We start from the raw sequence: 12,066 nt of genomic DNA on the forward strand, positions 1-12,066 counted from the left end.
ACCCTATCCAAGGGCTGATGAAGGAATTTCCCAAGAACATACCCCCTGATTCACTCTAAGGTTAATCAATCTCGTTGCTATTATGGGAAAAACAAACAAACAGAAAACAAAGACAAGCATTTGCAGGAGCAGATAGTTGGTATTTCCTAATATATATAAAGAGGTTGATGAAAAGGAAGTTTGAACATACTTTCGTTTTCACATCTCACATTTAAAACAAGAGAGGAAAGCCATGGCTGGTAAATTCTTGTTTTTTGTTTGTTTGTTTGTTTGATTTTTACTGTTTAAAAGGGCACAACTTGAGGAAATTTTTTTGAAAGTAGCTGCATTTTGGGGAAGCCATAATTAGATTTTATGAATGTTTAGGTGAGCATCAATGAGGAGAGGGAAGAAAGAGGAGAGAAGGCAAAGGAAAACAGAGTGGGACCCAGAAAGAAGACTTTCAGAGCTTTCAGAAAGCAAAGGCAAGGGCTGGAAAGGAACTGGAGCTTTACTCCTTTCTGCTGTCATTTTGAAATCTCAGCGGAATTATCTGACTGAGGGTGCACAATTGGTATGATAGGTACCACCAGCTGTTGTGCCCAAGGAAATGAGATATCACTATTTTATTCTTTTCTTATGCAGAGTTGAATAAACATCACTAACTGTCAGGATCAGCCCTGGTGTTCAGGCACTATTTAGTGATAGTAAATCTCAGACTTCAGGCCATTCAGTGAACATACCTGGGTAATACTGAGGAAAGAATAAAAAATGTGGTTATCCTCAGGATTACTGAGCTGTGTGTGTGTGTGGGGGGCATTTAATGGATAAAATTAAAAGGAGGCTATTCTCTTTTGTTGACATGAGAGGAAAATGAGGTTGTTTTAGTGACTTGAGAATTCCTTGTGCTTAAAACAGACACAGTGCTGAAGTCAAAGAGGAGGGTGTTTATTCAGTCAGTGAGCATTGGCACGATAAATGGCTTGTTGGATGAACTACTAGAGAAAAGAGTGTTGAACCAGGAGGAGATGGAGAAAGTGAGAAAGGAAAATTCCACAGTTATGGATAAGGCCTGAGATTTGATTGACTCCATCATTCGGAAAGGACACCAGGCAAGCCAATTATTTATTGTTCAAATTAGTATATCCGACCCTTACCTTGAAAAGAAGCTGGGGCTTTCCTTAGGTAAGGTCAGCAACTCAGACTCAAGTTCTGATTTCTTCATTGGTCATGTTATTTTGCAGGCAACTTCTTTATGTCTGGCTTCAGCGTCCCATTTCTAAATCCATGGCACTATTGAATGTCCCCTGTCTTTTTACTCTTTGTTCTTATTGCTTTAGCCTCAGCAATCTTCTTTTGATTACTCATTTCCCATTTGACTATGCAGCAGTTCAGTTGCTGAAGTTCATGAGAAAAGTCTGAAAACTTCATTGTATATTATGGCAGAGGTGCCTCACACTCCTGAGGCTCGATTGGAAGTTGCTCTGTCCAGCAGAGGCTTTGTAACCACGGTGGAACAAACTTTTACCCAGGACATTTCAATATGTCTGGGGGAAGGAAGGTGATGGCTCTCTGTAGTGGAGAACAGCGATTAGACTTTCTTCCCTCGTGCTTTTTATTGAGGAGGATACACATGAGAGATACAAGGTCAAGATTTATGAATCATCAATAGTTTGGAGGCATTAGGATTACAGTTGACAGTAACAGATTACAAGTAACAGTACAGAGGGTACAGTGACCAGTCTGTGTCACGGTCTATCAAACATCTGGACACCACACTGGCATTGGGTGCAAGGTTTCATACATTCCTTGCTAGAGGTTGTTTATGTTACATTAATGATAAAGAAAGCAGAGCAAGTTCTAAAGCATAATAAGCATTCTTTAAATCTAATTCCCACAGAAACCCTCTGAGTGGCTTTTGATTATGTTTCACACACAGCCTTATGTTGAAACTTAAAGACAAGCACAGCCGGAATGCCAGCAGCAGTCATGCTCAGGCTGGGGCTACAATTCCCTAAACCACGAGGAGTGGTTCCCTACAGTATATTCTTTAGTCCTCCTGGCAAGGCACAATATTTATTTAGTTAGTTCGTCAGTCAGTTAGTTGAGTCTAGGTGTTCTTAGAAGCTTATATAGTTATCTGACATAAGGACTTAAGGTCTGTAATCAAATACTTTTTATAATTTTTTCATCCATATTTTGCTCTGCAGGAAGAATAATATATGTACAAGGATGGTGAGGCACTCAGAGAATAAATTCAATACTTACAAAAAAGTTAGGATTTAAAAGTAGACTCTTCTAATTGTCCTCTGCATATTCTTTTGAGTAGCATTGTCCACTGTCATGGAACTAGTCTGTGGACCTTGTGTAATGCTCAGCCCCTCTACCTCCCATGCTCCTGAGGCCCTGATACAGCTCTCAGGCAACTGATCTGCTGCTTCTTTAGTCCTTTAGTCCCTCCACACAGCAGAAATGAGAGCTCAGATAGACTCCCAGCCACCGGTCTCTTTTATGCTTCCCAGGTCCAATAAGAAGGAAAACAAGAAACCATTTTTCCTAAGCACCAGGGAAGGCTATGCCTGTATTAGTGCCATAAGAAATTCACCTATGGCTAATTCCTTTTTTTTCTTACAGTACCTCTTTTTCAGTTAACACTCTTCCCAAATGAAAGACAATCAATAAATAATGATGAGTTCAAAATAACTATTTTTCTACCTTGCCATGTTCCTTTCCATTCTTAGTCCTTGAATTACAATGGCAGTTGTCCAACCCACTATGATAACTCTAACACCTGGAACCAGCCTCATCACTTGTCAAACATTGCCTCCTTAATCAGGGTTGTCATGGATTTGTCTCTCCCTCATCTACTTGCCATGTTTTTTTCAGGGCCACACAATATGGCAATTAGATGTCCTTTTTGAATGACTCTACTGGGAGAGATCTTCCCAAAAGAAAGTTTTCAGTATGTACACTACTGCCATAACAATGTGTCCTCAAGGAAATGTTCTTGAATTTATTATTTGTGAATTTAGTTCAGCAGTCTAGATGAGAAGCATGAGATAAGCTTTAGTCTGTTGTCTTGGGCTTGACACTTTGTAGGACAGCCTATGGCTCTCCTTCATTCAGAGAAGGAAATAGACCATGTGTTATCAAATACAGACTCAGAATATTTCACGTTTCTGGTCATAACCATCAGGTTATGGTGTTGGAAGAAATATGGAAAATCATTTGTGAGATATTATATTATATTTCTAATGGATAACACTGATAAATATCTACGCAATATACTTTTGCTCACTGACAAGAGAAAGTTCACTTAGGTGTATGAGATTCTTATAGAAAAAATTGCTAAACTTAAACCATGTTGATGAACATAAAAAGGCTAAATTTGACCCAAAACATCAAAGCATTTAGCTCATAATAATCAGAATTGATCATATATTAGTGGGTGGATCTGCTACCAAGAATTTCTTCCTTCTTTCTCAGTCATAATACATATCTTCATACTATGGGTTAGATACAACTATAATTCCTACATTAAAGGTTTAAAAAATTCTTCTCAGGATGTACCTTCCCTGTCAGTTCTTAAGTGATACTTGGTTCACAGATGCAGATGTTAACATTTCTATCATGTGATATATCCTTCAGTTCCTAGAGAAAAAGACTGGACCAGCTGAGTCAGCAGAATCTACAGATACCCTCAAGCTTTGTCCTCGTAAAGAATTCCTGAAACTGTGTAAAGAAAGGGCTGGAGAGGTACTGTGTTTTGTACATAAAGTAGAGAAAGAAAGAGAAACAATTGCTTTCACCGAATACTCAATCTCTTAAAGCATTAATGGCAGAGTGGTGAGGTGAAGACAGCAGTAATGTCTTTCTCAGATGCTTTGAGCAAGGAGGAAATCATGTAGCCTCACACAAGTTCCAATTTTCCTCCAATCTCATGATAAAATCAGATCTCTCAGTATATTTTTTGTTCTCATACCTATTTGGGATTTATTACAGTAAGCTTCAGTCATAAAATCAAAATATTTGTGAATATAAGATAACATGGCTGAGTAGTAATTATCTGCATACTACTTGAAAAGCCTGAACATGAAACATGTTTTAAAAATATACTTAAAGCCTGAAACACATAATATGTGTTAAAAATAATATCAAAATAATGATGTTACTGAAGGTAAAAGATCTTTGATGTACTTATGAGTATTTTCAGTTAGAGCCAATAGCAAATGTTTACTGGTGTTTATGAAATTTGATCCGAACCTTGAATACTAAGAACAGTTGTCTAGGTGAAGAGGAGAGAGAAGAAAGTTAGGGTAGAAATTGTTCTAGTGTCCTCAAGATTCTTGAGTATCTATCCCAAAGATGTCTTCTGGGTCCAGTTCTAGGCTCTTAAAAAATGAGTCACTTTCATTTTTTTCAGTGAATGCTTTTTATTTTTAAATAATTGGAAGGTTCTAAATCACAATCAATTCCTTTCTTTCTATTCTCAATTCAATTCATTACAAAGAAAAAGGCAGAGTCTCTGGTACAGGAGAGGGGAAAGAGCAGCTATATGAGCCTGTAACAAAGCAACAGTGATTAGTGTATGAGGGTTTAAAAGAGATGAAGTTAAATGAAACCCACTGCATATTCATTCCCTGCAGATCTATCTAATAAAGGAGAAACAGGACCGCACTCATCTGGCTCTCATCATATGCAACAGAGAGTTTGATCATCTTCCACTCAGGCAGGGGGCTGAGCTTGACATTGCAGGGATAAAGGGACTGCTTGAGGGCCTTGGCTACAGTGTGGATGTGGAAGAGAAACTCACAGCCAAGGTAAGCGCTCCTCTCCCACCCCAAACATATACATATTCAACACACATCCTTCTACTTACAAGTTAACTTTATAATATAGTTAGCCAAATACTTTAAAAATCTCTGACCATGTATTGTGTGTGTGTGTATGCGTGTATTCATGCATGTGTGTATGAGTATTTATAAATAAAATTATTAAAGAGAATATATTTATGTCTCTTTGGGGTTCCAACTAATTTCAATTCTATAAAAAATATAAAAAGTGATTGGCATGTGGACCCTTACAATTCTTAGTTCCAATGAGAAATGATTGGGATTCAGATCCTATATTCCCAGAAAATCTAAAGTAATAAATGTTTAGTAGACATGTCCTCATCATGAAAAATACTAGGTCCTGACTTTGTTGCAGGGCCTATTCCTGGTACCGGTAAATGAGACAGGAAGTTACAGGCTCTATTGAATTATGTTTTCTGGTGGGGCACCAATCCAACTAAAAGCAAAACAGAAAATTTCAGAGATTTGATGTATCTACATGTCTCTGTGTAAGTGTGGAAATAAGTTAAAAGTAAGAGAAAAATAAAAAATAAAACATAAGGACAAATTGGTGATTGGGGAGTACTAGTTTTTATGGAATGGTCAAGAAGAGTTTTGTTAGGCGTCAATACAGAAGATGACACATGACTACCATTACTACCAGTAACAAGACAGGCCTGCAAATATGTGGATAAAATACATTCCAGAAGGATAACTAAAAATTATAAGTCTAAACTGAATATAACTGGAACAAGAAAAACACAGGAGGACCAGTGTTATTAGAGCTTATGTGAGGAAGAAGACAGGAAGGAGGCAGTATACGTAGGTCAGAAGTTTGATTTTATTCTAAGGACAGAGAGAAGAATTTTGAAGGGAAGTGGTATGATATTTTTCTGACACAAGGCTCTCATTAATTAATGAGATAAAAGGAAGAGAAAGAAAGAAAAAGTTATGTAAGTGAAAATAAGCAAATATAAAATATTTCAAGAGGGCAGTATGTACAGTGTGATCAGGAGCACAGTTGAATTCCTGCTCCATTGTAGAAAGGAAAACAAAAACAAAAACAGCTATCATTGAGCAACCATTATGTGAAGGCACAGTATTTGGAATATTATAATGTTTCTTATACTGCTCATGATAAATAGGAGATAAGGTTATTGTTAATACTTGTCCCATTAAAGTAAGACATAGTGGTTTTTTGCAGGAGATGGAGTCAGTGCTGGAGGCATTTGCTGCCCGCCCAGAGCACAAATCTTCAGACAGTACATTCTTGGTGTTCATGTCTCACGGCATCCTGGAAGGAATCTGTGGGACTACGCACAGTGATGAAAAGCCAGATGTGCTACCTTATGATACCATCTTTCGCATGTTAAACAATCGTCATTGCCTCAGTCTAAAGGACAAACCTAAGGTCATCATTGTCCAGGCCTGCAGAGATGGTGAGTTCTGATATGGAAAATCCAGAGTTCATGAGGTGTTTGCTGAGAACTGTGACGTATGTTTTGGTGTTAGGGGAAACAATCTTAGTCCCCGTTTACTGCAAATAAAGTGAATTGAATTCTTGGGAAGCTTCAATCAGGGGGTTGATATCATGAGAAATTGTCATTTCAGCTGATAAATATTCAGTTTAATCCAAGGTAAGTGGTGAAAGATATTCAGAATCCCTAAATCAAAGTTAAACAAACATATTTAAACCTTGGAAGGAAATAGTTTTAATGACAGCTTTTCTTGTAAATGTTTTTGCAGACATTTTGACATTCTCTGACTTGATAAGACTTTCATTTGAAAGCAGAATTATTCTGTAACAGCAACACCCTTTTTTTTTCCCTCTGTTTTATTGAAAGGGAACTGAGGGAGATATGAGGGTACTTGGCATTGCTCTCCAATTTTTTTTTTTTTTCTGATTTCCAATTGCCTGCTAGCTTTTTGGTGCAGTGTTTAGGAAAAGAGCAGAAACAATTTATCTAAAACTGGTAACCATGCCCTGAAATTATGCAGATAGGGCTTTAACTCCTTTGCTCTTCTTAGCAAATGGGTTCTCCCAATTTTATGATAGTGTCACTGTTTACAGACAAGATGCTTTCACTATAAACTGGCACATTGTTTAAAGACATACAGGCCAAGTTATGTATGCGGGGGAAGAGGTTAATATGTATATTTGTATGTGTGTGCAATACATATGTATAAAACTGATTAGAATAAACATTATTTAATTAATTAAATTTATTTTTTTATTTGTTGATTTGAGAGAGAGGGAGAAAGAAAACATTGATTTGTTTTTCCATTATTTATACATTCATTGGATGAATCTGGTATGTGACTTGACCAGGGATGAACCCCATAACCTTGTCATATTGGGATGCCACTCTAAGCAACTGAGGTACCCAGCCAGGGCAATAATAAACATTTAAAAAGAAAGAGGTGGGCAATTGTGACAGTCAAACTGAGGGAAGCACAGAGTGTTTATAAAGTTGATATCTCCACAGCAAATCGCGGAAAATTGTGGGTCAGTGACTCTCCAGCAGCCTTGGCAGACAGCTCTTCACAGTCACATGAGAAACTGGAGGAGGATGCCGTTTACAAAGCTCATGTGGAGAAGAACTTCATTGCTTTCTGCTCTTCAACCCCATGTAGGTGTCTTTCAGTTGCAGACAAGGATTTGTGAGCCTGAGGTTACCCCTGAATGATGCTAGAATTTTAAGATAGGCTCTATGCAGCAATGATCTAAACACACTTTGAATACTGTCAGAATAATTTATATTTATCTCATGTATCTAATGGGAACAAAAATTCTATATGTTTTCCACTTTTTAAATTTATACTTTTAATGTAACTGCTGTACTTTAAGGCCTATCAAACATTAAAACAACTTAATACAGGTAATCCTACTGACCATACACCACTTAAAAACAAATGAATGATTCAATTAATCAATTTAACTTTTTAAATAGAATTTTACGGATTCCAAAACTGGCTACCCTTTCTCAAATTATCAATTCCAAGCTCTTTTCATTACATTTTTCATTTGATGCTCTTTAGAGTAATGTCATTGCCTGCCTCAGCAGGGCGTGAATGTTCTTTAAAGAGGTAATAAATGATACACTGGGGCTTAAGGGATCAGAGTCTAGTCCTTGACCTCTGGGTAGTCATTTTAAGAGGACTTACATTGGAATGTTTTTAATTTGAAAATTTTTGTTTTAGGTATTTCTTTCTTAAACCACTTCATAGAGTTTTAATTGACATAAAAAATGTATTACTTAATGTATGTAACATAATGAGTTTGAATATAAATGTACATCTGTGAAACTGTCACCACAATCTATGATATAAACATACCCCTTCCCTCAAAAAGTGTCCTTTGAATTTGTTTATCTACTTTGTTTATTTTACTCTGAATGACAATATGTTTTTTACTCTGTAACAGCCTTGGAGCCAGGTGGCCATTTTTGTTGTTCACTGTATGAGCCTGGGAAAATTCTTTAACCCCTCTGAGTGTCCATTTTTTCCTCTAAAAATGGGATAATTTCGGTATCTTTCAAGCTTCTTTTCAAATTACGTGAATGAACATGAAGTACATAGTTAAGAGTCAGTTCCAAAAATAAAATGCAAACCTTATGCAATTCTGATCTCTTAGTTAACGTCTACCAGTTTTTTGTTTTTGTTTTTTCCACTGTGGAAAATGAGTTAATAATGTAGATAAAAGAGTTTCCTCCTTAAACATGTCAAATTAATCTCCAAGCTATGCTTGGAAAACAAACACATGAAACAAACAATGTAATGAAAAATTGTAAGGCCACAGCCTTAAGCTTACCACTCCTTATCTTCGTAAATAACGTATCCTGGAGAGACATTAAAAAGGGTTCTCTCTTCATTACAAAACTAATCACATGCTTCCAGAAATATTTTTGGCACTTTCACATAGAGGAAGTATTTTGGAAGGTAAGCTCCTTTTTCTATTTCTAATCACTTTTTTGTTCAGGAAGACTTTTCTATTATTCTTAATTCAAGTTACAATTACAAGCTTTGTCAGGCAAACAGAAGTATAACAGTACCTGTTTACTGTTTACAGTGTTTAAAATCTGATTTTAAAAATAAGATGTAATGCATCAGAGCATCAGATCACAGTAAACCAAAGTAATATAAAATAGAAGCTTAAATGTTATGGGTTATAGGTCCTGAAAATTAAAAGAATGGAAAGTATTTTGATATTCTTATTGCTTAATTTATTATATAAATAAGTATTTATTGGGTGTTCTGCTTGGTAATTGTTGCTATCCTGGTAACATGGGCATAGATGAGACATTGTGTCACAAGGCCACCGAGGACCTACATTTTTGTGAGAGAGATGGATACTAAACAAGTAGGCCAACAAACAAATATGCCACTCCTGATTGTGATAGAGTCCATAACAACAACAACAACACAAACACCTAGGGCCCTGAAAGAAAATACAGGAGAAGTCATTCTCTGAATGGAGTGGTCCAGAAAGGAAGATTATATTTCTTTCCAAGCTCAGGATATTCCTTATTGCCCCACTCCATCCTTATTTGTTTTCCTCCATAGCTCTGACCACCACTCATTTGGTATATATTTGGTTTGTTTTTTTACCTGTATTTACTCACTTGAATCCAAACTTCAGAAAGGCAGGAATTTTCTCAATATCTCAACATGTTGGCATGCAGGAATTAATATTATTCAGTAAATAAATGCATAATAAATGAACAGATGCTCCCCTGCCCTTTTCTTTAGTGAGAAAGGTATTGGTATTAATATGAGGAAGTGTTCATTTTATCTTAAATTCAAAACTGTAGAGAATAGGAGCAGTCCTGTGGGAAAGAAGAATACACCTTCAGTAAATGAGAGAAGATCATATTGTAATGTGAATTAGGGTCTCAGGGAATGGGAACTTAAGAAGTTGAGTCATGTTGGATAAATAGGCATTACACATTAATCTCAAGGAAGTTGCTAAGAGATTAGGAATAGGATCCCATTAATAAATCCATGGCAAAAAACTTCAGAGTTGAAGGTGGTGGTAGGATGTGAAAGTTGTGTTCAGGTCTTAAGGACAAAGTTTTGAATCATGTGACTTACTGAACTGAGGAGTTAACCTTGGGTGTTTAAGGTAGAAGATATTCGAGACCCAGTTTAAATTTGTATATTATAAAGTTAAAATAGAAGAAATGCAATTAGAAAGACCTTGATTTAGACATGAGCTACTTCTTCTGTGATAAAGAGTATATTCTTACATGGGAAATTACTTCTAAAAGGTAGGGTGGCAGTGATGGGGCATTAGAATGTCCACGGGCTTGGTCCCATCAACCCCAGGAGCGCCCTTCATTCTCACTTTTTGCTCACAGTGCAAAATGTTTTGTGAGATGGCTGAGAGTTATGTTTCATCCAGAGTCTCTTTTTTGCTTTTAGGTACAACTCTCATTTGAAAAACCAGATGTCATTGCCCAGATGCCCACTATTGAATGACTATCCAAGACAAGATATTTCTACCTGTTTCCTGGCAATTGAAAATACAGTGGTACCTCAGTACTTCTCTGCTTCAGAACTCATCCCACCTGGCACTTGTCCCATTTAGATTAAAAAAAATATTTCAGCACTCACCACTTGCTTGCACATGCTAGAACTTTCACAGGTCAGAACTCCACCTCTGAAGAGAAAATTCATCATCAATTACAGCTTGCTCACCCTTCATCTAAATGAATTAACAATGAGTACTAAGGTACCACTGTAGTAAGTATCAGAGTTATTGGCATAAATATAAATGGGAGAGTAATAGCAGTGGTGAGGTCTGATTACCAATGACAGCCAATTGCTTGGGTGATCCAGTTAGTGTTGCTTATTGATTTAGTTCGGTGATTAGATTTAAAAAAAAATTTCTTCTACTCTACTTATACCCATGTGTGTCCTCTGTAATCTCCACAATCAATTAATCAGTCAATCAAGGAGATAACCCAGACTTAGGCAAAAAATATAAACAACAAAGGACACAGGGCAGCAATTAATAAAACAGAACTCTAAACATATTTCCATTTTAGTTTAATCTTTCTCTCTGTCTCTCTGTCTCTCTCTCTCTCTCTGTCTCTCTCTCTCTCTCTCACACACACACACACACACACACACACACACACACAAACTGAGTTACCAAACTGGCCTCAGATCCTGAAAAAAACAGAAAACAGAGGAACTAACTTTGAGTGCAGTTATCACAACATTACTGATATTGAGCTCCCATTACCAGACAGTATAAATCACATCCTGGGTTGTAATGTTTGTGCTGATGCCCACTCCTGTTTTCTGACTGTTCTTATAGTCTAGATCACAAGACACACAGTTTGCTGTCAGATCCTTAATTACTGCTCAGAAACCCCATTGAGCAACAATGTTAACACTATACATTTTTTTTTCATCAAAATATTTTAGAATGGGTCCATAGAGTTTAGACCTAAGGATTACTTTACTCACAACAGCTTTATATCACACTGTACAAGTATATTTTTAATCTCTATCTCAGCAACATAATTAAAACTATATTTTATAGTAAAGTTTATCTCGATACTTTAAAATTTCCACCACCATCCCTTACCCCTAGTTTCTGACTTCCTGGCCACATTAATTGCATAAATGCTTCATCAGAATAGTTATTGCCTAATTAGTACAACAGAACCACATTAGAGATTGAGCTATTTGATTGGTATTTATCAAGCACGTACTATGTTCCAAATTTTATTCATGGAATATACCAGTGTTCAAAATCAGTGGAATTCTTGCTGTCAGAAAGCTTATACTCTAGTGAATGGAGACAGACTCTAAATATACAAACAAATATATGTCAGAGAGTGATCCATGTTAAGAAGGAAAAGGAGGTTAAAGAGATGAAAGAGCTCAGTGTTGTACTTTAATAGATTATTCAGGACAGGCTTCTTTGAAGTAAGAAAATAATGTAATCAGAACAGAGAGTGGACAGAGTGGGGTAGTGAATCTTGTGATTCTTAGCAGAAAAGGTGTTCTAGTGCAGGGACCAGCAAGTACAAATGCCTGGAGGCAGAAATGTGCTCACATATTTAATTTTCTTTTAATTATTTAAAAAATATTTTATTGTTTGACTATTACAATTATCCCACTCCTCTACTCCTTCCAAAGACAGTGGGCTGGAGGATATGGAGAGTAGAACCAATGGAAGAGACAAACTGAGAAACAGGGTGAAAAGCCTGATCACATGGTCCTTGATGATCACATAGTAAAT

At 36.6% G+C, this 12,066-nt stretch overlaps 1 protein-coding gene across 1 annotated transcript; it reads left to right on the forward strand.

Annotated features, from left to right (window-relative positions):
• The first annotated feature begins 376 nt into the window (after positions 1-376).
• Positions 377-10,657, forward strand: LOC150018854 (caspase-13-like). The gene is given in 7 exon segments (XM_090267335.1): positions 377-553; positions 3,628-3,735; positions 4,626-4,799; positions 6,016-6,250; positions 7,298-7,441; positions 8,641-8,750; positions 10,233-10,657. Coding segments are annotated over 7 exon segments (1,047 nt in total). The 3' UTR covers positions 10,332-10,657.
• The last annotated feature ends 1,409 nt before the right edge of the window (positions 10,658-12,066 follow it).

This window comes from Furipterus horrens, unplaced genomic scaffold (assembly GCF_987537825.1).
Source record: "Furipterus horrens unplaced genomic scaffold, mFurHor1.1.pri manual_scaffold_2, whole genome shotgun sequence".
Lineage (NCBI taxonomy): Eukaryota > Metazoa > Chordata > Mammalia > Chiroptera > Furipteridae > Furipterus > Furipterus horrens.